At 47.5% G+C, this 26,873-nt stretch overlaps 1 protein-coding gene across 1 annotated transcript; it reads right to left on the reverse strand.

The window, feature by feature from the left end:
* Positions 1-1,971: 1,971 nt before the first annotated feature.
* Positions 1,972-21,487, reverse strand: LARP6 (La ribonucleoprotein 6, translational regulator). Its single transcript, XM_028100358.2, has 3 exons — positions 21,288-21,487; positions 7,573-7,783; positions 1,972-3,446 (listed from the first exon to the last, which is right to left on the reverse strand). The coding sequence occupies exons 1-3, from the start codon at positions 21,485-21,487 to the stop codon at positions 2,379-2,381; spliced, it is 1,479 nt and encodes a 492-aa protein (XP_027956159.2). The 3' UTR covers positions 1,972-2,378.
* Positions 21,488-26,873: the final 5,386 nt, after the last annotated feature.

Consider the following 26,873-nt stretch of genomic DNA (forward strand, 5'->3'; position numbering starts at 1 on the left):
AGTGGGGAAGGGTGAAGTGTGCCAGGAAGGGTCTACCAAAGAGAGTGGGCCCAAGCCTTGAAAAAGGAGAGGATGGATGTCTATAAGCCTTCCTCAGTTTATCCCACGGCCCCTCCTCATTCCAACAGACCAGAGCTTCTCAGTGCTGCTTGCCCATTAGAATCACCCAGGGAGTTTCAAAAACTGCTCATCCCCAGGCCTCACCCCAGAACCAGTGAAATCAGACTATCTCAGTGTGGACACAGGCAGTTTTGAAAAGATCTCTAGGTGGTTCTAATGTGAGGCCAGGCTTAAGCACCAGAAAAATGGAAGAAAGGTTTGTCCTTGGGGATGACCAGAGAGCAGGGTAATGACTAACACCTACAAAGTACTTTTCAGTGCATAAAGCACTCTTGCATACAAGGCCTTATGGAAGGAGCGGCTTAATGTCATCCACTGGTTGGATGGGAAACCGCGAATCAAAAAGAGAAATGACTTGCTCAAGGTCAAAGTGTTATTTACCAGAAAAGTCAGGCCTACAACTCAGATCTGCTGACCCCCCAATTCACAGTTCTTTCCTAAGGCCACACAGGGCAATACTGCAGATAGAAGGCCAAGCTCTTCTGTATTCACATAAAAAGGTGAGGGTGTAGGCATTTTTTAAAAGCAATTATGATCCATAGGAGTGAATTTAAAAATTCAGCAGCTGGTGTGCTGGAGGATAAAGGGGTGGTGAAGCCCAGATGGCTCCATGGCCCACAGGCAGAGGGGCGGCTGTGGGGAAGGACCAGCAAGGGTAAGTGGGAGCCCAGTGAGGAGCAAGCAGGGGAAGAGGCCTGGAGCTGGGCTGTGGCACGGCCCGGGGGGAGTGGGGTCCAGATGCAGGCCGTTGGACCATCTACGGCTAACAGTGGTGGAAACGGCAAATCCAAATAATTCCCAGAGGCATTTACCAGTTAATGGGGATTCTGGGACTTAAGGGACACCCTAGCTTACTAACCAGATAATAATCAGCTGCTGATTTTTTATAGAACTGTGTAATTACACATACACTCTCTTTTTTTCCATTTTTGCAATGGTTTGAGGTATTACCCTTCTTCAGCAGCTTCATATGTAAAACCACTATAATATCTCACAGAGACACTGATAGAACAAATGGAAGAATGTGTCTAGCAAAATGCCTAGCAAATAGGAGGTGCTGAATAAATATTAGCACCTTCTGTGGTTGTTTCTTTTTTGAATGTGGATGGTGAGGTTCAGAGAGGCTGCATACCATCTGGTGGTTAGGAGTACAGGCTCTGGAGCCGGACTGCTAGGTTCAAGCCAGCTCTACTCATCTAGCTGTTAGGCCCTGGACAAGTGAGTTAACCTACTTGTTTCTTCCAGTGTAAAACAGAGAGAATATCTGGACCTTTCTTGGGTGGTTTTGGGGAGAATTAAACGAGATAATGCCTGGAAATTGCTAAGCATCGTCCCAGGCATCTAATCACCATTCAGTAACTGTTCACGAATTTCATTCAGCAGGACTGGTCTAAAATCCCCCAGAGAGCAGGTGGCTGAGCCAGCACCAGAATGAATGTAGGCCGTTGCTCATTCTGCCACACCGGGTGGTGTCCAGAGACAAGGGATGTTAGCCAAGGAAAAGGAGGCGGTCCAGGGACCACATCCGGAGAGTTTGGTCTCTAATAAGCCGCCTCGGCCTGGGTGGGACTCACCATGCTGGACGACGTGGTTCTCCAACAGCCACACTAACTGTGGGAACCTCTCAGGCTGCCGGGGCCGCGGGGGGAGCCCCAGGGCTGCCCTGGGCACCTTCGAGAAATGCGTCTCTGCTCAGCTCCTCAGGGCCTCCTGCCCTAACACCCACAGCCTTGTCAGACAGCGCAGACATTTGTCATGCCTGATGCCTATGACCTATGACTTCAAGAGCCAGCACTCCCAGTCGGATGTTTTATTATTTATTCACTTGACAGGAATACACATTTGGTCCTGTAAGATGCCATGCTACCGGCTGAACGAGTGGCCGTTACACAACAGAACTCCCGTGGGCTCTCTGGAAGGCCCTGCGTGGCCCACCGAGGACAGCTCAGTCATCGCGGGGAAGAAATCTGCCCTGAAGAAGAGACCGGTGGCCTGAGTGGCCCCGGGGAGCCTCCGACCCGCAGCCCTGCAGGGCCATAACATTCAGACACATTGGGCATCAGCAAAATAATAGTCATGCTGGTTGTTCTGAACTAGAAGATGTTCTTAAAACCATAGCGTACCAGACAACTTATATGCATTACAAATATATAAATTAAGAGGTCTACACGTATACAAAAATCTCTCGATGGGGACCTAATCGCATTCTCTGCCATGCCAGGTATTTCAAGGGAGCCGGTATTAAAAATAGAAGGTATTTATACATAGGCCCTGCCTCTCTCGTGTCCACCATGGAATCCCCTGGTGTTGTCAGGGCCCCTGGGCAGTCTCAGCACCCCCACGGGTAACCCGTCTGCAGTCTGCATCTTCCGGGACAGCAGGGGACTCACTCCGGGGCTCTTCTCCTGGGTCCCCATCTCAGCCAGGCGGCGCCTCCGAACCCACGGGCTACCAGAGGGAGTGATGCTGCTGTCAGAGGAGTAATCCGCGCACTTGCGGAAGACCTCAGGACTGGGGCTACAGTTCAGCCGCCCCTCCTCGGCCAGAGGGGATTTTCTGGAAACGCCTTTGCGTTGAGCCAAGGGGCTGCTCCAGGGACTCGAGCAGGGGGAGGCGTTCGGGCTCAGAAAAAGATTCTGGGGGCCAGAAGGGCTGAGCTTGTTGGCAACGGCATGCCGCCGGCCGGCCATGGGCGATGTGGGATTGCTCTCCGGGTCAGAGGAGCTGTTGGCGGAAGACTCGTCACCCGTGTACTGCAGCTCCTCGACTCTCTTGTTCAAGGACTTGTTCGGGTGGCTGCTTGCGGTGGGCTCCTCGTCCTGGTTCTTGTCTTTGAGAGGTTTCTTTTTGGGGGGCTTCATGCCAATCAGGACGGCCTTCATGTTCTCCCTGCCCTGGGATTCTGTGCTCATGAACTCGTGGGCTTTAATGGCCGCCTCCACCTCCTCAAACTCCACGATGGCACACTCCTGGGTCCCCACCTGGCTGTACCGGCTGCTGATCCTCCGGATATCGGGGGGCAGCTCCTTCCCCGGTTTGAGAATCCGCACCGATGAGATGACTCCAAAGGTCCCGAAGAGCTTGAGCAGGTGCTCCATGACCTTCTCCTGCACCCTCCCGTTCTTCTGGGGGATGGCCAGGGCCCACAGCTTGGGGGACAGGTGGAGATCGTAGACCAGGAGCATCTTGCTCGGGAGGTTCTCATTGGGGAAAAGCGGGACGGGGGTGGTCCTCCTCACCTTCCGGTGGTCCTCATTCAACTCGAGGGTCACTGAGTACTTCAAGGCGTGCGCTGTGGTTCTCCAGTCCCGGGTCAGGTGTTTCACCTGAAGAAGACAAAGCACATCTGGAATGGTACCTATTTGTCCCGGCCTATCTCGTGGGCTCTGTCATCTCCCGCCCTCCTTTCCCTCACCCCCGGGGACACTGGTAGCTAGCATCGTAGCTCGTGGGCGCAGGCATTCAAAAGTCTAGTGAGCAAATGCACACACTTGTGACAATGTCAAGCTAGGCAGCCCAGTTTAGAGCAGTGCCATCCAACAGAACTCTCTGTGGCGAGGGAGATCGTCTAGTGCACCCACGTTTAGCGGTTCAGGCCCTGCAAAAAGGCTGTTAGATACACAAGTCCAAGGCCCACCTCCAGCTGGTGGTAAGACTTGAAGTTTCTCAGCCTCTCAGTGCCTCAACTCCCTCATCTGTCAAATGGAGACGCTAATCATGTCCACCTCACAGGGTTGTGGTGAGGATCAAATGAATAAATCAAAAGATACGTATCTACATGCAGACATACATTATACATACACATACAAAGCTTAGAATACTGTCTAGCTCATTAACATAACAATAAAAAAATTAAAAAAAAAAAAAGAATACTGTCTAGCTCATAGTGAGTATTCCGTTAAGTATCACGTGCTATCATTACTTCAAATATGCGCTATCACTTTGACAGGATTCGGAGATTTTAACGTCCAAACACTTCTCTGAAGTCGTGTTTCTCTGTTTACGCATTTGATACATAGAAAATTCCAAAAGATCTTTCATATTCCCCTGCAATATCTCGTGAAAATGATGTGGACGGTTCCGACTTGGGATAAAACCCAAGCAGGGCTGAAACGGCCCCGCCCCCCCCTCCCTGAGCGGAAATTGTGCGTATGGCCGTGCAGCATAGGAAGGCTGTGTTTATACTGGAAAACAGTCATTTGCCAGAGGCCCGCTTCCGCTGGAGGGAATGCCAGGGGGAATGAGTCATCCCATCCCACAGAAACAGTGGAGGTGGGTGGGGTGGGTAACCTGAGCCAGGAATGGCAAGATCACCCTGGGTCCTCTGAGTCCAAGCCAATGCAGCCGCTGTGCAGAGGAGCCCTGAGATCAGACAGAAACTTTCCAGAACTCAAGAATGGAGGCTCGCTAACAGGGCAGGACGGGGGTCCTTGCAGAGCTATTAATAGGGGCAGGCTCCTGCAGAGAGGGCGCTGTCCACTCTAGCCTTGGTCTCGGGGTGAAATGGCCCAGACTGGGCTTAGGGTGTGGGAACCGCAAGACACCTCCACCCGGAATCAATGGGCTGATCTCTGTGACACACACCGAGGATGGAGGGTCAGCAGAGGTCCAGGCAAAGGGTCAGACTTCAGGTGAATGGAGTCAATCAGAGATCCAGAAAGGGTACAGAAAGATGCTGACCAAAGGTCATGGCCAGACTGTGAGGAAGCCCCAGGTTGTGAGGCAATAGCTCTCAGAGGATGACACAGTGGGGAGGGAGCCTTCTCCAAAACCAGTCAGGAAGGGAGCACTCAGGAGAGGAAGAGCAGAGCTAGTGCCGAAGTCGGAAGCCTGAGCAAGGCGGGCCGGAGCTGCCTTCCTCTGAGGGCTGGAGAAGCTGATGGAAGCCCACATGCAACCGAGAGAGAAGTGGGCTCTGGCAAGGACCCAGCACCCCTCCAGAGCCAGGAGCAGGGTCCACTGGGAAGTGCCAGTTAGAGGCTGAGCATCGTCGGGGCACCACCTCAGATGAGGAGCCCGGGAGGTGCTTTCCTTGTGCAATTAACTAGAAGAACTTTCTAAGATTTTCAGAAACTGTCATTTGCCTGTTTGTCATATGTGTCTCCTGTTAGGATCAGCAGGAAAACCTCTGGAATGAAAAGGGCCCTTGTTGTCATTGTGGAGGCGCTGGGGAGTCAATGTTGACTCTGCAGCCACCTTTGGACAAAGAAGAACCCTCCCAAACAGAGCCATAGCGGCCACTTCAAAAGGCAAGAAAGTCAGGCTGACTCTTGGGGTCCCTGGAGAGGAATAAAGGGAGGAGCCCTGGCTGCTCTGTTGTGGGGTCCCCCACAAACACGTTCATGTGAGGGTTCACTCACTGTTCCCTGGACACCTGTGATATTGTGATGTATCATTTCGACAGGACTTGGGGATTTCAATGTTCAAATACTTCTCTGAAGTCGCATTTCTGCGTTTCTGCATTTGATGCAAAAGATCTTCCAAAAGATCTTTCATATTTCAATGCAGTAGCTCCTGAGACCGGCGTGGACGGTGTCAGCTTGGAATAAAACCCAACCTGGGGCCTCGCAGAGAATGCTGAAACAGTCCCTCTCTATCACACATGTACACTGCTCTTTGTCCCCCTCCCTGGTACAGAGCTGCTGGGACCCTGGCAAGTCCTGTGGGATGCTAGGACTATCTTTTGTTCTAATGAGGCGATGCTGGGCAGGTTCCCGGATGGCTCCTGGTTGAGGGCTGGTCACCAGAAAGACCAAGCCATGGTTAGAAGCTCGGAATTTTCAGGGAAGGGAGAAGGGCAGGAAACTGAGTTAACAGTTGATCATGCCTCCAGGAGGAAGCCTCCATAAAAATTCCAGTCCTGTGGGCTTCGGAGCACTTCCAGGTCGGTGAATACACCCATATACTGAGACGGTGATACACCCCAACTCCGCAGGGACAGAAGCTCCCACACTCAGGGCCTTGTTCTGCATATGTCTTCAGCTGGCTATTCATCTGTATCCTTCATCATAGCCTTTATTAAACTGGTCAATCTAAGCCAAGTGTTTCCCTGAGTTCTGTGAGCTCTTCTGGCAAATAATCAAATCCAAGGGGGAGGAGGTGATGGGGACCTGTGATTTGTAGCCAAGTTGGACAGAAGCTGCGGGTCACCTGGGGGCCTCCTACTGGCCATTGGCTCCTGCAGTGGGGCAGTCTTGTGGGACTAACCCTTAACCTGTAGGATCGGATGCTATCTCCAGGTAGATACAGAACGGCTTGGTGGGGATCCCCCTCCCCCAACATAAACATCGGGTGTCAGAGTGTCATGTTGAGGCGGAGAGCAAAGGAGTCACACAGGAGGAAGGGGAGGCCTTTCCTTCGCAACAGGAAGAGCCTCTTCCCTACTCCTGTACCCTGAAAACTCCTGCTCATCCAAGATCCTATTTCAATGTCACCACTCCTAGAAAGACTTCTCCATCATCCAGGTAGGGTTACTGGCTCTGATGAACACGACTTTGTTCTTTCACTGCCTAGGGTCATCGTGCAATCCTGCACTGATCTCTCTCCTTCCCTGGACTTTGCAAGGGCAGGGGAAATGCCACCTTTGTGTTATCTGTCCTGTGCCCACCGCAGCAGTCAGGGTGTAGAAGGGATATGTTTGGTGACTGGGTAAGAGGACAGAGCACAGGAGGAGGGGCAGACTCTAGCAGCAGGTGAGGCAGAGAACGGCTCCAGGGAGAAAAGCTCTCCTCCAGGGCTCTCTGGCAAAGTGCACAGGCAGCCTGGCTCGGACCCAGCTGTTACATATCCCGTTATGCAACAGGCCACGCGGTGCTTTTCCATTCTAGTAAATATGCCTCCCCCACAGAAGACACGGAGTTCTTATTCCAGCTTGTCTGTCCACGCTTCGAGACGGAGGGAATTCACACAACGGTCCAGCTGCTGGGTCTGCTGCCTACACGGCGGCAATCATCAGATACCCCACTTTGCCATACCGATGAGGATGCTGGTCTTACACACGGCAAAGGCTGCTGGAGTCTGGAAGGAGGCCCATCCCCCAGAGTTCTAGGTGCTCCTCCTTCTTATTTATTCAACTGGACAAGGGAAAAGCCTGAGTTTCACACAATTCGAGGCCCAGGAGGTGTCTCTCAAGGCCACTGAGTCCCCAGCACCCTCTTGGCCACCCACTCGCCTGGCAAGAGTGCCTGAACTTTACTAAGAACAAGCACTATCATTGCATAACTGCCATCCGCTGACATCTGTCCCAACACCCAGGCCCCTTTTAATACTGTGGGAAGAGAGTCTTCATAAAGATCCTAAATCCCTGTTCTGGATCATTTTTCTCTATTTCAGGCCCCAGAGGGGCGCAAAAGAATCGCCAGTCACCAGGTATCAAAGGGGTAGAAAATATTTAGAACTGCAACCCCCACAGCCCCAGAGTCCTCGAGTCAGCTTGTGAGAAGGAAGCCTTACCTTTTTGAAGGACGTGAGGAGCTTGACACTCACGTACCCCAGTTTGTTCCTCCTCACGTGCTTGAGCAGGAAGGCGTCCTTCTCCAAGTTTTCATCAGAGAAATAGAATTCGATCTGATCCACCAGCTTCCTGATTAACTCCTGGTCCGGGGGCTTCCACTCCTGCTCGCCTTCCTCATGCTCGTTCTCGCCCCCACTCGTCATGGCACCACTGGGACCAGAAGGAGACACCGGGGGGTTACAGGCTGAATTGCTGTCCGCCCCCCGTCACACCTCCAAATTTCATATGTTGAAGTCCAAAAGCCCTGTATGTCACCAGTGTGACCTTACTTGGAAACAGGGCCTTGCAGATGTAATCAGTTAAAGACAAGGTCGCACCAGAGGCCAGGGGTGGCCCCTAATCCAATATGACTGGCATCTTACAGAAAGGGGCAATCTGGAGGCATGAGCGCCCAGGGAGAACGCCATGTGAAGGTGAAGGTGGAGATCGGGGGATGCAGCAGAAGCCCAGGAACATCAAAGGTTGCCAGCAAACCACCAGAGCCAGGGGAGTGGCCTGGGACCCATCCGTTCCCAGACCCTGGAAAGGGAGCACTCTTCTGACCCCTGGATTTCTGACTTCTGGCCTCCAGAACCATGAGGCAATCAATTCCATCATTCTAAGGCACCCAGTTTGCGGTACTTTGTTTCTGCCACCCTAAGAAACAGCACTGGGTAACACCTGACCTGGACTCCTCACGGGGGTGATCATCTGGCCACACGGGGCTGGCTTTTGCCCCAGTGGGCAAAGAAATCAAGCTTCTGTTTTTAACACAGATGGTCATTAAAATGACAACACGCTCTACTAGCACGTACGTGCTCCTGTACCACGGACGGGATGCTTTTCACATCCCCTTTTTATTCTTCCCTCCCGCACTCCACCCCCCAAATCCTGATTTCTAGAAGATAACTTGGCAGAGTAACTAAGAGTCCCAATCCTAGAGTTAGCCCACGTAGGTTGAAATCCCACCGCCACCATTTATTAACTGAGTCAACGCAGGCGAGGAGCTCCCCTGCCACACCTCAGTCCCGTCATCTGCACACTGGTAATCATGACAGTCACTCTCCTGGGAGGACGGTCAGAAGATTAAATGAACTGACACATAGAGACGTCACACGGGTGCCTGGCACGCCCTGAGAACCCAGGAGGTGGCACTCACTTGCCCCTCAGATCTAGGACTGACACTCAAATTTTCTGTCCCCAAAGCCAGCATGCATAACACTTTCCACGTTTTGTTGGGACCCTGCCACAGACTCTGAAACGATCCCATTCACTTGGGCCCTTCTAAATGAAACCCAAACCCACCAGCAGCTCCACCTGAACAGACTTCTTCCCCCCCCTCCCTGAGAATATTAGGATATGAGAACAAGCCAAAGAAATCCTGAGCAAAGCTTCTTTGGAAGGCAAATCTTTCACCAAGGGATGACAAAAACTTCAAAACCACCAACATTCAGTGACTTTGTGATGATCTGCATCATAGTTGACACCATTAATTAGAAGATCCTGAAGGTGAGTTCTCTCTGGCATATTTAATGACCAAATTAAATTATGTATTATACAATATCATATATATCTTATTCAATAAAAAGAAAAGGTCAAAAATTACTTCCAGAAAAAAACATTACTGCTTTCCTACGTGGCAGCTTGATTTCTAGTAACACGACTATCAGACCCAGAGTCCCCATGAACATGTGCCGAGTCACGAGAGCATCTCCTGGGATGGATGCAGACACCTAGTCCACCTAAAGCATTCAGGGTGCTTCTACTCTGTTGGGAGAACCTGAGGGCTCAGAAAGTTCACAGCAGCATCTTCACAATAGCCAAAAACTGGAAGTGTCAGGGGTGCCCGGGGGGCTCAGTCATTAAGCGTCTGCCTTCAGCTCAGGTCATGATCCCAGAGTCCTGGGATCGAGCCCCCAATCGGGCTCCCGGCTCAGCGGGGAATCTGCTTCTCCCTCTCCCTCTGCCCCTCACCTCCGCTCGTGTTCTCTCTCTTGCTCTCCTCTCTCTAACAAATAACTAATCTTTCAAAAAAAAAATAAAGAAGCAAGCAGTTAACATTTCCCTTTGATTGGGATTAAACCCTTAAATAAAATAATCAACTAATACAAAAAAGGGTGGAGGAGGCTCAGAATGTAAAAGTCAAGGCTTTGGAAAAGATACGTGAATGTATATCCTTCAACTCCAGCAAAATTTTCACTGACTCTAACCAGCCCCCCCCCCCACCAAAAAACAAAACAAAACAAAAACCCAAAAAACCCCCACACAATTGTGGAAGAGTCAAGATGAGAAGAAAAATGGAATATTCTGGCAGGAGAAAAAAATACAAAATAAATCTGTCTCCCAATTTTTCAAATGCAGAAATTATAATTATTATAAAAGTAGGCGTTGGTTGATTTTAAAATGAAGAGTTTAGTTATTTGCCTGCAGACAGCCTGGAAATGTTTTTGAAATACCACACCGATGTTCCAAGACAAATGTGTACTGATGGGAAAAAAAATGGTCTGAGAGACTAACTTTAAAAGTATGTTTTTCAAAAAGTCTTTTAAAAATGGGATGGCAAACTAAGGGAATATAGTAAGGCTGCCTATAAGATAAAACAGGTCAAAGGCAACTTAAACATTAGACAAACTGAATATTTTAGAAGTTTCTAGAAGATAGCTGTGGTAGACATAATAGCAAACTCTTTCTCACTTGCCTTCCTTTATTATGGAGGCTATAAAAAATTAAAACAAAACCAACCAACCCAACCAACAAAAACCAACCCTAAACATGTACTTTCTCAGCCTCGGTTACAGGTAGTAGCCATCTGTCATGGTATGGCCAATAAAACACAAGTGAAAATCTTTTGGCCCTGCCTCTTCCCTTTTTAGCTGTTTTGAGTGTGGGTATGATGGCTGGAGCTGTAGCAGCTATTTTACTACCATAAGAAAAAAGCCAAGAGAATTAGCTTGGCCTCATTTATTGACATTATTGGCTCTGATATTATTGAGTTGTTGAACCAATTCCTCTATCTACCTACCTGTAAATTTCTGATTACATGAGAAAAATAAAATCCATTTGTTTAATTCACTTGTTGGCTGGGTTTTCTATTACTTATAGACAAATGGCAGGATAGTAATACTGCACTGAGAAAAGTGGTCCTCAAACATGCCAAAGTGTCATTGGAACAATCAATGGAATGAAAAAGGAGAAGCAAAGATGGACAAAACAGATTTTCACTTTATTAGAGAAAGCTTATCCCCTAATTAGAAGTTAAAATAGATAGGTTGAGTACACCAGATACAGTAACCTCAAATGCATGGGAAAAGTCTGAGCCGCACTGACAAGGATGAGAATAAATAGCCAGAGTTGGGGTGAGGTGTGCGATAATGAAGAGCGAAGAGTTTTGAGTGGACTCAGGTATTGGCAAGTGGTCTTAGTATAAATCGCAAGTATAGCAGAGGTGACCGGACCATCAAAGGGACCCACAGCCTAGCAAGTCCTACTCCCCACCTAAAGTAGTTGACGCTATTATAAAAAGTAAACGCATAAACAAATAAAACACAATGGAAGGATGGGGATGCAATTTCTCAGTATCTCCAGTGCCCATTCTAGAATGTCCCATTCTTCTCAAGGTCTGCCATGGGAAGCCAGCCCTTCCTCCCTGCAGATGACGCTATCTCAAACTTGATTGAGAAAATCAATCAGACTTGCCCAGAGCTCCCTTGTGCACCGCCTCCTTCCCCGCAAACTCGTTCTGTATGCCTGGGCATCTACCAAAGCATCCATTGGCTGTATCCAGGTGTCTTTTCTCCACCTTGGTCATCTGCAGGATGGGACAGAGCTGACCACTTTCTTCTCAGTACTCCTCCTGCTAAGCTTCTGTGACTTGCTCTTTTCTGATTCTTCTCCCCCATTTAACTGCCCTTCCAGTCTACTCAATCTGCTCCCATGTCTCCAAGGATCTATCCTTGACTCTTTGTCCTCACGTGGCCTCTACACACTTCAGCCCCTGTATAGCTCATTTAATTCAGATCTGCCCCCTCCCACCCCTCCATCCTTCTCTCACCCCTGAGCCCCCATCCTCAATTCCTACCTGCCTGCCTGATGCTTGGGGATAGCCTGTTAGCACTTCAAATCCAGTATGTCCAGAATTGAAACATCACCTTCTGCACAGCTGGACCTCAGGGAACACTGAAGCCTAGACCTGCCAAGGGACATTCCATCTGGGAAGCTCATCTTCCTTTCATACAGTCTCACGGTAAGCAGTCCACACTGGGGGGAGAGGGGGTGACTCTGCATCAGTTCTTTGCACCCAGTGAGCAGACATGGAGGTTCCAGAACACGTGGGCAGTCCTGGGGAGGTGATATAAAGCCCTATGCAAGTGCAGCAGTGAGCTTCCTGCACCGTAGGACCCCCTCTCTACATGAGTGCTCTCAGCGGCAACTGTGCATCTCCAAAGGGGGACCTTGGAAGAGAGGCAAGGCCTTTTTGCATATCTGGGAGCATGCTGCCTTGTCTCCTGGTTCATGCAACAGCCTTTGAATGAAAAAGACCCTGTATCCTTGACAAACATTAAAGAAGTTTATATCCCATCCCTTAAATATGAATGTTGGTAGCTTCTTGTCAATTACAACTGTCCTGTACAGACTATGTATCTTTCCTCCCAAACTGCCCCACTAACTACTCTCCCTATTCACTCTTCTTTGCATTTAGGCTCCAAACCCGAGATGCATCCTTTAGCCCTCTCTTTTGCCCCTACACTGAGCCAATTATCAAGTGTCAATTTTTTTATTCTGCAGTGTCTCCCATCTGTTCTCTTTTCCATTCCAACTGTCCTCATTACTTCTCCCTTGGACACTATTTATTAATAGTTCATCAAAAATGAATCCTCAAGTAATACGTACAACATAGCAAAAAATAAAACAAAATAGTACATAACTTAAAAAGAAAGCAACAATTCCCAGCTCCACCTCTCCTCCCTGGAGGCAACCTCTATTCAACCATTTCATTCTTACGAGACTTGCCTTGTGGTTCTATAAAATATGTTCATGGTTCTATTTCTCACTTGCCAATTTTCGACATTCTCTATTCATGTCCTACTATACAAGGTGAGGATTTGGGGTCACTCATCTCTCAAAGCCTCTTCTTCTAATTTTTAAAATTCCATATTATTTTGGGGTTTTTTACTAGCCTTCTAATTGTTTTAAAATAATATACTTAAAATTCTTATTCCATCAACATTAAATGATAGGTCTTGCTTCCTCACTACACCTGATGTGTGTAATGACCCTACCTTCTTCTCCTCTCCTTCCATTTCCAACCTTTCAAATTCTATCAGATTGCTCCTTTTTAAAAGCATCCTGTTCTTGTTTTGTGGATGCAATATATTAAATTCTCTCTCGGTACTAACCAGAGTGTGTGTGTGTGTGTGTGTGTGTGTGTGTGTGTGTGTGTGTGTGTGTGTGGTCTCTTTGTTTCCAACAGTGTCATCTCTATATCCTCTGGGATCAGTTTTTCATTTAATTTCATGTAATTGGTTTTCTTCATGTAACTGATAATCAATTCATCTTTTTGTTAAAAAATTTTTTTAAACAAATTTATTTTAGAATAATTTCAGACTTAGAGAAAAATTGTGAAAGTAGTACAGAGAATTCCCATATATCCCCCATCAGGCTTCTTCTGTTATTAATATTTTGCATTAGTATGGTACATTTAATGAACTGATATCAATACATTATTATTACCTGAAGTCCAGATTATTCAGATTTCCTTAGTTTTTTTACCTAATGGCCTTTTTCTCTTTCAGGATCCCATCCAGGATACTATGTTAGATTGAGTCATCATGTCTCCCCAGGCTCCTCTTGGGTGGGACAGTTTCTCAGGCTTTCTTTGTTTTTAATGACCTTGACTGTGTTCAGTAGTCCTGGTCAGATATACTGTAGAATGTCCTTCATTTGGGATTTATCTGATATTTTACGATTAGATGGTGTTTATGGGTTTTAGGGAAGAGAACGACAGAGGTAAATTTCCATTCTCATCACATCGTATCAACATACCTGATCATTGTGGATGTTGACCCTGCCTGAAGTAGTGTTATTTGGTGTCTCCACTGCGGAGTTACTACCTTTCCCCTCCTTCCATACTGCGCACTTTGGAAGGGAGTCACTGTACACAGTCCACACTTAGGAAGTGGGGAGTTGGGTTCCATGGCTATTTATTTTGAAAAATGAAGGAAGGTCTGGGTTGCTTTTTCTTGGTGGGTGAAGTAGGCTTCCTCCACAGCGGTATACTGTGATTCGCCTTCTTCCCAGGTGGTTCTATAGACGTGGGTGGGGCATGCCAACTGGCAGGCTTCACTGTAGGGTGGACAGACACGGGATTATTAAATAGGGGCTTCATATGGCAGAGGAGTTACTCTGCAGGTACCAGCTCTACCTTAGCCGTCCTAGCTCACCAGTTAGTTCATTTGATTCCTTTTTAGAAAATAATCCTATTCTTTTTCTCCTTGGAAGTAAACAGTATGTTGGTTGCTACTTTTCATGGTCAGGCAGAGAGGTGAGGCAATTGTTTTAAAGGCAGACTTTAAATCACCTCTCAGATATCAGCATCCCTTTTAATCCCTACATCCTTCACACATGTCCTAACCAGAACCTTTCTAGGGTTCTGTCTTCCCACGTCCTACCACCTCCCCGCCACTCCACTGTTGTATTTTGGGTTAAGCCTCTTCCACTCTGTGCCTTATGACACATTTTGAAAAACGGCTACGTCGCTCCTCTACTTTAATACTAATACTCACGTTTTCTATTCTATTAAGTAAAATCCAAAGTCCTTAGCTCTTTATGCAGATTCATTTCCAATCTGGCTGTCACCAGCTTCCAAACGTATTTCTTATTTCCTTTCAGATCCTTTGCTCTAAAACAAAAGCAAGTAAAAGACTAATAGGTCTCTGTAAGTGTCGCAAGGTTTCTGGACTCTATCTCTGGTGTGTGCTGTTCCATCTTCTTGAACAACTGGCCTTTATCTCTCAGGTCCAAATCCTAGGCACACATCAAGCTCCATCTCAAATGCAACTCTCCCAGGAAGGAATTCATTTCAAGTTCTCCTAACCCCTCGCCTGTAGTTGTATCAGAGCTACTGTGCGCATTTCTAATTAGTGCCCTGAACCCTCAGCCCCCGGAGGATAGGATTCACATTGGTTTCTTTCATTCTGGCACCAACCCAGAGCCTTGCACATAGTAGGAATTTACGAAGCATCACCAATGTAAAGTGAATAGCTTCTGTAAGGGCAAATCCCACCTATCAGGATTCTCTGAGACAGGAAGTATGGTTACTGGTAAATGTTATGAGTAGGCTTTCAAGAGGACTTTCAAAAAAAATGTACATTTAACTTTTATGTTCACATTATTGTTTCCTTTTAAATATATCATTGTAAATTGGGGGTACTGATGTGTTCTTTTTTTAATAGCTGTAAACCTCCTAGAAATGAAAACAAAGGGTAGAAACGAGGTACATTTCAAAACAGATGATTGGGCTCCATGGATCACTGCTGAAATATTTATTGTATTTGTAAATACTCTAGAGAAATAAGTACAGCATAGAATCTCCAGGGTTGCCTTTCTCATAAAATCTCAAGATAATCTGGAGATATTAGTTGAATGGTTAATCAAACATCACCTTATGAATAAAAATATCCAAAATAAAATGGTGGAATAATGAGCTCCTCACTATGGTTTTCAACACAGAAAAGATTTCCTGGACTCATCATCTATCCTTGCAGATGGTCTAATATGGTACTTTGGCTGCCAATATCAGGAAAATGGTGGACAGCAACAAGGTGGATATTGAACAAAAAAGAGAAAGCATCATTTATGAAAATCACCAGGGTCCAGTACAATCTGTGTATAGCTCCTTTTGACTTGCTTCTAGAAAAAGAGAATGAATCTGAAAGGGTTCTAAAGGTAACCAAATTGATAATGCAATATAAGAACACAAGGACAGACTCAAAAGATAAAGGTTTTTCAGAGAGACAAGTTGGAAACATATACGGGGATGTGTCCAACTTTGAAAAGGCATTATGGGAACAATTATATTTTGGATACCACTAGCGGAGGCCCCATGCTATGTCTGGGTGGCCCATGGGTTCTTACAGACTTATTACAGACATCATGACCCTCTCTTCTTACCCGGTCTTCTGCCATGCTGTTCTGGCATAATTCCTAGGGCCTGGGAAAGGAGTAAAACTAGTGGATGTCTCTGCGGGTCTAAATAATGGTTTGTGGTGTGAAGCAGAGATAATGTATGCAAAGTATTTAGTTCCACATCTGGTACATAACTGGCATTAATAAATGGAGCCTTTCACTAACATCACCCAGAACAGAGAAAAGATAGCTTACGCAATGTCCCTGAAACATCATGGAGAGAAAGGAACCTAGATGTTTCTGTTGTTAAATGAAGGTATGCTTCAGTGATTTTATTATTCATACTAATATTTGATAATTTTAAATCATTTTCACACATTGTAAGACACAGATATCGAGTAAATATGTTAATGTTGTTAAGAATCAAGACTGTCAGTGCAAAAAAAATAAAAGAAGTAAAACAAAAACCCTATAATGTCAAATATGAATTGGAATTATCAACATAAACTCATTTTTTAAAATGTATTTCCTAGCTCTACTGAAAGGGCCTAAAACCAATGTTGCCCCAGGGGAAATTAGCACTCTTAATTCCAGGTCTTGGTTTCTAAATACCTTCCCGCTAGTATTTACTAGCCACAGGGATTCCTGTGGAAATGGCTGGATCCCATGACAGGAGTAGGAAAAGTACAAAGTAAGCCCAGAATATCTAATATCACAAAGCAAGAAAGTGCTCAAAGACTCAAGGGCATGTTCCAAAAGGCTATACTGAAACCAATCTGAAGGGGTCCCCCTACTTAATCAGGGACATTCTGAACATCAAAAATAATGATTGTAACTAATTTTTAAAAAGTGAATAAACAGGGGTGCCTGGGTGGCTCAGTCCTTGTGCATCTGCCTTCGGCTCAGGTCATGATCCCAGGGTCCTGGGATAGAGCCCCGCATCAGGCGCCCTGCTCAGCGGGGAGTCTGCTTCTCCCTCTCCTGCTCCCCCTGCTTTTGCTCTCTGTCAAAATAAGTAAATAAAATCTTTTTTTTTTTTAAGTGAATAAACAGAAGTCCATGAATCAAGGAGGGCCAAAGGAGGGCTCTAATTTATTTGATGCAACTATTACACCCACTCCTCTCTTTGAAAACTGGTCATTAAGCATTTATGTTGCCTCGTCAGAAGGAACTCTTGTCCAATTCCAGATGATGAGGGAAGGTTCTCTTATATAGAAGAATACCAGCCAATAAGTGTACAAAGGATAGGGGCGCCTGGGTGGCTCAGTTGTTCAGCATCTGCCTTCAGCTCAGGTCATGATCCCAGGGTCCTGGGATCAAGCCCCGCATCGGGCTCCCTGCTCAGCCAGGAGCCTGCTTCTCCCTCTGCCGCTCTCCCTGCTTGTGTTCCCTCTCAAGCTGTCTCTCTCTCTCTCTGTCAAATAAATAAATAAGAGTTTTTTAAAAAAATGTACAAAGGATAATAAAATTAGAAAATCACCAATTTGTAATTCCTGAGGAACTGACTCAGGCAAGGATCATCAGCGGATGCTAAAACCATTAGGTGAAGGGCCTTGTTGAAAGAATATTCACAGGAAGCCCACAGATTACTTGTTAACTGCAAAGGGAGAGATGTACCTTCACAATGGAGAGATCACCTTAGGCAAGTGGTCAAATTAGAGCATCACTTTGGTGAAAGCCGCCTGAGGTGATGCAACAAAAAGTCTGTGGCATTGCCTGAGATGTTCTTGCCAAAATGTTTAATCCGAATTGAATCAGGCCCTTAGCATACCTTCCAATTTACAGGAAACACAGAGTACAAAGGAGCAAGTTAAACTAGATGATCAGAACAAAATCAGACCACTTTAAACTGGGAAACGTTCAACAAGACATCTGGCCTCTTATTTCAAAATAGCAACGCATTAAAAAAAAAAAAGTGTGAATGTTCTAGATTGAAAGATTCTAAAGAGACATAATAGGCAAATGCCACCACCTGGACTGGATTCTGTTTGGAGGGGAAAAAGAAACATCTATAAAATACAATTTTATATTGTAAAATATAAATTTCATATTTTATATAAAATATAAAGGGGGGGACCCAAATATGGAACTTGGCTATTAGATCATTTTAGGGCTTATAATAGGGAATCATTGTTAATTCTCTTAACTGCAATAATAGTATTATGGTTTTACAGGAGAATGTCATTAGTAAGAGCTCCCAAATAAAGTGCTGAGGGTACAGTAAGTACTGCATATATTTTCAAATGTTTCAGAGTAAACCACCCCTAAGTCCATCAAACAAATATGGCAAGATATTAACAACTGTTAAATCTAGATGGTAGGTGTATGAATGCTTACAATACTACTCTTTCACATTTTATGTTTGAAATTTTTATTTCAAAAAGGTGAGAATAAAAAGAAAGACACCTTTTTGGTGAGAGAGGTGTGGGGAGAAGACTAAAGAACATTTTTCTTATTTTCATGTATTGCTTGTACCCCAGGGAAAAGCCAAGTATTGGGCTGAGTACTGGTCGTATAGAGAGGACTAAGGCGAGGTCACTGCCTTCAAGGATCTCACTGTCTAGTTGGGGGAAAACCACACAAATACTTCAACCCAATGGCATAATGCAATGATAGAGACATGCATTCGTTCAACAGACATTTAGGAGCACCCACTATATGCCAGGTGCTGAGGATACAATGAGAGCAAGGCAAGCATGGTCCCCGAATTCGCGATGAGAGAGACATCTCTCATATTGTTGTGAGAGAGACGGAACTATACAGTTAAAACTGAGGTAAATGGTAGGTATAAAATGTGCAGAGTACTACAGCAACTCCAAGGAATCAAACAGCTTTGGGGTGGGGACTGGGGGTTGTGGGGACGAAGCAGAGACGTGTTTTTGTTGTTGTTGTTTAGTTTCAGAGGTAGAATAGTGATTCATCAGTTACATAGAACACCCTGTGTTCTATGTGTCCTGTTTCATCAGGTGCCCTCCTTAATGCCCATCACCCAGTTACCACATCCCCTCACCCCCCTCCCCTCCAGCAACCCTCAATTTATTTCCTAGAGTTCAGCATCTCTCATGGTTTGTCTCCCTCTCAATTTTCATCTTATTTTATTTTTCCTTCCCTTCCCCATGTTCATCTGTTTTGTTTCTTAAATTCCACATAGGAGTGAAATCATAGGGTATTTGTCTTTCTCTGACTGACTGATTTCGCCTAGCATCACACCCTCTAGGTCCATTCACATCATTGCAAATGGCAAGATTTCATTCCTTTTGATGGCTGCATAATATTCCTGTGTGTGTGTGTGTGTGTGTGTGTGTGTGTGTGTGTGTGTGTGTGTGTGTATCACATCTTCTTTATCCATTCCTCTGTGGACAGACATCTGGGCTTTTCCCATAGTGTGGCTATTGTGGACACTGCTGCTATAAACATTGGGGTGCATGTGCCCCTTCGATCACTATGTTTGTAACCTTTGGATAAATACCTAGTAGATGCAGTGAAGTTTTAAGGCTAACTAGAGATCAATCAATCAATCAGAGACCCAGAGGAGGGAGTGCAAAGGCATGTAGACACAAAACTGTACCCTATATTCAAGAATCTAGGGGGGTCAGTGCTGGGGGAGCACGAACTGCTGAGACAGGCAGGGAAAGAAGCAATGGGCCAAGAAGATGATGTGGGTGGGTGCCACATCTCAAACAGCTTAAGGAAACTGGGCTTTCTCCTGAAGGCTCTGGAAGCCAAGAATTGTCCACACAGGGCAGGGGCTGCTGCTGTGGCAGTCTGGCCCAAACAGGGGAACAGCATGGATCCTGTTCTTGGCTGCATTCTCATGCTCTGGATGTCTGCCTGCTGGGCTCTGTCAGCTCCAATACCCTGAAGAGTCTCCAGGGATTTTCTGGGGTCAACTCTCTGCCAGTGGGCAGTAGGAAATGCTTCAAACTGAATGCCCCATGAGATTCCAGTCCCTTGAGTTGGGAGAGAAGGGTGGCCCTGGAGAGAGTGGGGGGGGGGGTAGGAGCAAGAAGCCCACCCAAATGAGGATATTCTCCTAATCTCCACAGGGGGGATCTTTCCAGGCCCAAGAAATAAGTAGGGCTTTAATCCCTGCTAATGGTGCAATCTCAAAACTTAGTCCCCAGTATAGGGGGGAACTCTCTACCACAACTACAGGCAAATGAAATCAGAAGGATCAGCCACTCTGAGCTCCTTTATATAACCTCTGAAATTATTTGACTAGGTGGCTGCCTTCTCCTCAAGACTGAGATGTCAGTGACTGTGGACTCATTATTTTTATTCTCAGCACAGAGCTGAACGAATGAGTGAGTGAATGAATCATGCTTTACAGTATATAGAGTGCTGATAGGTCTACTGTAGCTTCCGTGTCATCTGCTATGGCTCAGCATTTCTGCTCTAAACTCTTGGGCTGGACTTTCCTCCTCAGGTACCTCTGTCTCCATTGAACTGCCCTGAATCTCCGGGTGCCTACATCCAGACCTCTCCCACTGGGGAAGGGTCAGCCAGTGATGGGGAATGATTCTGGACCCAGTGTTCTCATGCCCTTCAGTTGAGTATTCTGCCAATGAAGTAAATTATCTACCTGCCAGGGAATGATCCTGCAGAGCCCTGACAACTAAAAAGCATGTACCCAGAAACCCCGAAGAAAGAGGGTTCTTAAGAAGTTCCTGTGGGCATTTCCCGCAATTTTCAAGTTCTGCCACTGCTATACTCTCGTGGTTATGGATACTCCATACTCTTCTCTCCTTTCAACAGCAAGAACGAAACCACAGACTCGAAAGGTGCCGGCGTTGGTGGACACAAATCCAAGGTCTCCGGCTGATGACCGGGCTCAGGGCCCAAAGGCACCGTTAGACAGGTGGCTTCCTGTGCCATAACAGCTCCAGACTCAGGAACCCAACTAGCAAGGCAGCAAGATGATGATGCAAGCATAGAAGTCGGGTGGGGGAGGCTGCGTGAAAATGGGAATCCCCGGCCCGCGAGAATGCAAGCAGCGAGCCTTGAGCTGATTCCAAACCAGAGCAGGAGAGCGCTCTACACCGTGAAATCACTCCTCGGATCCCCCAGCCGCAAGTGTCCGCGGGGCCTGGACTGCCCCCACCCATTTGGACTGATAAGCAGACAGGACGAAGGAGGCAGTGAAGGCTAGGTGGGGCCCCTCTCTGGGGGAGCTGGGCCAGTCTCGGAGGGGAAGACCGGGCTGGGATGGGCTTTGGGGAAGGTCCCGGGTGAGCACACGCAAGGAGAGTCTTCTCCGGGGGGAGAAGATGGCGAGGATGGCCCAGGAAGGAATTCCTCCCGGGCCCCAGGGCATGCCCCCCCCCCCACGTCCAGGCCCCTCCGAGCCCCGCCGCCAGCCCCGGGAGCTCCGGTCGGGCGACAAAGCTGCGGAGCGGGGCACCAACAACCGCCGAAAGCAGGTTCTGCCTCGGCCGGACGCCCGGAGCAGCGGCCCCGCGGCGGGGCTGCCTGGGGGAAGTTGTCCCGGCGCTCGCGCTCGGCCGGGACCCGGGGCGGGCTCCCCTCGGCCGGGCCGCGCCGCCGCGCCTACCTGTGCCCGCGGCTCGGCTCCTCCTCGCTGGCGCTGCCCCAGCCGGGGCTCAGGTACCGGGCCGGGTCCCCCGCGCCGCGCGCCTCCGCCCCCTCCTCCTCGTCCTCCGGCTCCTCCACGTCCTCGGCCTCCTGGATGGCGACGCGGATCTGCACCGCCGTCTCGGGCCCGGGCAGCGTCTCCTCGCCGGCCTGGGCCATGGCTCGCGGGCCGGCCGGGAATGCGGCGCCGCGGCTGCCCGCGCGCCCTGAGGCCCAGCCAGCCGGGCGGCGGCGACTGCGACGAGGGGGCGGGGGCGCGGCGAGCGCGCCCGGGAGGGGACGGGGGTCGCGGCGCCCCGCCCCGCGCCGCCGCCGCCGCCGCCGCCCCGGCAGCCAGCCGCGCGCCAGAGCGGGCGGGGCCGCGGCGGGGGAGGGCGACTTCCTCCGCGCGCCCCGCGCCCCGCCCGTCCCGGAAAGATGCGCCCGACCCCCGACGCCCCCGGCGCGCGCCCGCTGGTCCCTCCTCCTACCCGCTCGGCTCCACGCGGCCCCGGAGAAGGGGAGAGGGGAGGGCGCCCCACCTCTGATTTCTCAGTGGGCAGAGGACCCTGGGGGGTGGCACGGCCCGACAGCACCTTAAGGGGCGTCTGTGCCTGCTGGTGTCTCCCCGCCACGGTCCTGCCAGGACGACCGAAATCTCCACCGTTAGTCTCCTTGGCACAACCACCTTAGATCGTGCGCCCTGTGAGGTCAGGGACTTGGTTCCTGCCGTGCCCTAAACCCGTGGTTCTCAAAGTGCGGTCCCTGGACCAGCAGCACCTGCCCTACCTGGGAACTTGTTAGAAACGCACATTCTCGCGGCCCAAACAGAGCTCCCGAATCAGGATCTAGGATTCTGAACTTTGTGTTTTAACAAGTCTTCCAAGTAATGCCAAAGTTCACTAAAGTTTGAAAGCCACTGCCTTGTAATGCCCTTTTCATTTGCTTCTTAGAATATGCCCTGCATATAGTAAGCCTTCAAATATTGTTGACTAAATAAAGGGAGCTATTGAAATGCCAGCATGTTCGAAAGCCCTGTTCATATTTAGCTTTAACTGAGTTCCATAGCAACCCTGCACAAGTGACCCAGAAACGAGGGACATAAGCATAGACATAAATAAAACCTGAATGTGCTTTCATGAAGCTCTTCATTTACCTCCTTAAGCATCATTTATTATGTTAATTTGCCAACCCAGGGCTCTAAAAGAACAGACCCCCTCGACCAATACGTTTTGACAGAGGGAAGCAAATCGGAGAGGCTCAAGAAGTGGTGTCTCTTGGAAAGCACTGTCCTTGTAAAAAAAAAAACAACAAAACGAAACGAAACAAAAAACACCATGCATGGGACTCTGGGGGGTTGGGGCTGGGGCCAGGAGAGACCCAGAGGTGCTGCAAGGGCAGCCAGCCCTTCGTTTTAAGATTTGACCAGAAGCCCTGTCCCCTTCTTTGTCAGATCTCTCTTTCGATCGAAGGGGCCAGAGAATGAGTAAGTGAAGGAAGAGAGAGACCTTTGGGATCTGTACCAGAACAGCTCACAGCCTGCGTCTAAACTACAGGGAGGAAGAGGCAAGAAGTGCACAGGATCTGATCCAAGCAAGCCGTGCCTCCCGCCAGGATTGTAGAGTTTACAGAACTTCTCCACACCTGGTCCTCTGTGATGAGGATCAAGAGAAGAGAGATTTGCAGCCCTCTCCACACCTCCCGTTCTGATAACCTTAGTTTCTGATTTTCACAAAGCAATCCACATTATCTTATTTAAACCCTCCAATGTGGCGAAGACACAATACCCACAGTAATGGCTCATATTTGTACCAGATTCTACAGTTTATGAAGAATTCGTACATACCCACTTCAGGATTTCCAATTGCCTGATAAGAGTCCCCTGGGGAATGTTCTGAAAATATAGATTCCTAGGTTCCTATAGTTTAAGAACTGGAAGTTGGTGGGTGAATCTCATCTGCAGAAGTATTCTATTTGGTTGGAGTTTAGAAAAAAAATAAATGAAATCGACATGCCCTTAGGTTGAAATATATCTACCTAAGCTGTCTCTGATATTATTTATTTCTGGCTTCTCATAAAAGAATTTTGAATCTAAAAAGGATGTCAGAGATCATCCAGTCTTGAGCTTCCCCTTTTAGGGAATGGGTATCCCGGGAATAAACCTTTCTGCCAGGGCTCCCCTGAGTGAAGAATCATACACGCGCACACACATGCGCACATACACACACACACACACACACACACACACGCTTGAAATACATACTTGGAATTGAAGGCAAAACTTGTATAGAATTTTTAAAGCAACTTCACATGAATTTTTCATTTGTAGTAGTTGGTTTAGCATGATGCCTGGGGAAGGGAAGGACGGACACAGCCATCTACATTATGGGTAGTGCTTCATGGGAGGAGTTCAGCTCAGTCACTCTTCAGATGAGGAAAATGAGTTCTAATGAGGCTCACTGGTATTTCTTGTATGCTTAAACAAATGATTCAGTGGGTAAATTTATTACTGAGAGAAGGACCTCTCTGTCCTTGTTACAGCGCCCATCCTGTCTAGCAGAAAGCCCTGCATCTAGAAATGTTTGTTGATTTGATTTGATTTGTCCTACCCACACACCCATCCTTTGTGCCACTGGTGAAGGAACTTTTAAAGGGCCTCTCGCATTTCCAGCTCCTTCCTTCACAGAGCTGTGGCCAGGGGATGAGGCCAGCCCCACCCAGGCCTGTGTTGAGCATCACTGCAGGAGTTTCCATCAGCTCTGAGATGATAAGCAGAGTCTCCTTCAGCAAAATCATGACCTCAGCCTGGAGTTGGCATCATTCCCTTTCCCTAGAATCCTGAGGGCTCATTTTTATAACAAACTCAAAGCGGGAAATAGTTTCCCCCCATAGCTTCTGAAGATGAAACAGAAGGAAATACTAATTAACAAGTCATCAGGATGGACTGAGGTTAGGTTGAAGCAAAAATTCAACCCCGGGAGACCATTTCAGTAAATGAAAGATTGTTGTTTGGGAATCAACTGGAAATATTTTTTAGTGTCCCTGGTCCTAGAGCTGCAAACCAAGGACTCAGAATAAGATATTGATGCAGGGAAATTGGGAGTGTGCTAAGTATTGAAAGGAAAAATTGGTAAGATGGGGGTTGGGGTTCAGCAAAGGGTCTGGTTTAAACTGTAGGGGAAGGAGGGTGATTTACTTACTCACGTAATCATTTGTTTCAGTGTGTAACAAACACCAGGCCCCGTGCTAGCCATAATTTTGTAAAATGGCTAAGATATGATCCATGACTACCAGGAGATGGAGGGAGCCTAGAAAAGATGGCCTTCAGTAATAGAATGTGTCTACTGCGTTAAATGCCATAGCAGAAATCTGTACAAAGAAGCACAGCCAGTGGAAACATGACTAAGGATGTCTTGAAGCTCCCACATAAGCAGTAGTGTGTGGTGGAAAAGCACTGGCTCTTGAATCAAATAGACCTGGATCCTGCCACCAGCCTTGCCATGCCTTAGCTACATAACCTTTCTGCTGTTCAGTTTTCATACCTGTAAAATGATCTGGATGATCCTTACCTCATTGAGTTGGGTCCGTAGAACAAATGAGGTTGTGGAAGACAGTCAGCACAGGGCGCAGAATAGACACTCAGGATCTGACAGCATACGGCATGATGTGGCCCTCTAAGTACCTCCATCCAAGGAAAATCGTAGCCTGAATGGGGAACACAAACATTCTAGTTCCTGATACGTGTCTTCATCCATTGTCAATTAAGTAATTGGTATGGGGGGGTCAATATAGCAAACTCTAATAAGTTGAAGTAGCCTCTCAGAGCCAACTTAATTCTGAATACACTGACAAAACAGAATACCTCTCTGGGCAGGAAATCAGCATCTTTCTATAATCTATTTCTAGCTTCAATAAGAACCAAGATACCCATCCACGGGCAATGAGGTGTTTTATGAGACTTATCCATCGATATACATTCTCCCTTGCTTAATGAAACCAATCCCCAGCTGTAGATGGATACAGAACCTCCTAATTAGAGATTACATTTCCCAGTATGCTTTGCGTATCGTTATAGCTACACAACTAAATTCTGGCCAATAAGATGTGAGCAAAATGTTTGCTCCCACTTCCAGGTTGTGTTTCTAGAACTGCGGGTCTGCTTCCCTGACCTTGTCCCTCTACCTATTAGCTGGAGCAGCCATGTAGGACCCGAGGATGAAAGTGCAGGAGCAAGTAACCAGCACATGTTAAAGATAGCAGAACCAGGGCGCCTGGGTGGCTCAGTTGTTGAGCATCTTCCTTCAGCTCGGGTCATGGTCCCAGGGTCCTGGGATCAGGTCCCGCATCGGGCTCCCTGCTCAGCGGGGAGTCTGCTTCTCCCTCTCCCACTCCCCCTGTTTGTGTTCCCTTTCTCACTGTCTCTCTCTCTCTGTCAAATAAATAAATGAAATCTTAAAAACAAACAAACAAACAAACAAAAAAGATAGCAGAACCAACAGCCAAGCCCTGGACTTGTTCAGGGGACCATACTGGACCATCTTGTGAGAAAAAAAGAAACTCACACCCTGTTTGATCCTGTATTTTGAGATATTTTTGTTACAGCAGCTTAGCCGGTAACCTCACTAACGCCTGAGGATTTACTAAGATTGAATCAGATAACGGATGAATGTATCTAGTTCAGGATCCAGGACGTAGTAGCCACTCAATAAATTGGTGTTGAATTTGAATTTGAAAAATTTGACAACTCAATAACACGTATTGCATGACAAAAGTATACACGTTATGTGGTAAGAATGATGTAGAACTCAAAAACGAGTAGAATGTGGTCTCTCTTTCTAGGAGCTCATATTTTAATAGGAGAATTGGATTCTTTATTCTTTCTTCCCATCCCTTCGTGACAGTAGCATGACCAGCATTATTAGTGGAAGTCTAGCCCTCATGGCAAGTGGAAAAAACAGTGGGGGCTTCCAAAAGGCTCTCAGCTCCTGTCTCCCACCCCCCCCAAGTTTGAGATCCCTCCCCGCCCAAAACAACCACATCTCGAGTTTGGGTCCCACCATGTAAAAGTAACATCTTGCTGTTATGACATTATTTCCTTTTGGCATATTATCAAATTGTGTTGGCACACACTTCAGAGAGAGTATTTAAGCTTTGCCTGCTGTGTGTGCCTTGTGGAAGATGAGCTTGTCAAAAGGATGGGGAGTATGAAACGTTCAAAATAGATGGATTTGGTGTAGGGGGAGGGAAGCGAGCATAGGTCTAGGAGAGTGTTCAGAAATGGCAAGGTTTTGGTCATTGGCAGAAATGCCAAGAAGCACAAACAAAAGTGTTCATTGTCTTATTGAGGAAAAGCCTGGAGAACTTGTACAAATCTGGACCACACAGAGAGAGCCAGCTGCATTCTCTCGGAAGGGTGAGCCCACCCTTGGTCCTCGCAATTCTTAGGAAGATACACAGGGGCCAATGCATCTCTCTGATTGGGGTGAGGGCTCTAGTAGGTCAGAGATCCTGCACGTTAGAATTACCTGGGGAGCTTTAAAACACTGTGATGCCCAGGCTGCATCAG

This window comes from Eumetopias jubatus, unplaced genomic scaffold (assembly GCF_037043125.1).
Source record: "Eumetopias jubatus isolate StellerSeaLion01/CBP00866 unplaced genomic scaffold, mEumJub1_p1.0 scaffold_7, whole genome shotgun sequence".
NCBI classification, from domain to species: Eukaryota; Metazoa; Chordata; class Mammalia; order Carnivora; family Otariidae; genus Eumetopias; species Eumetopias jubatus.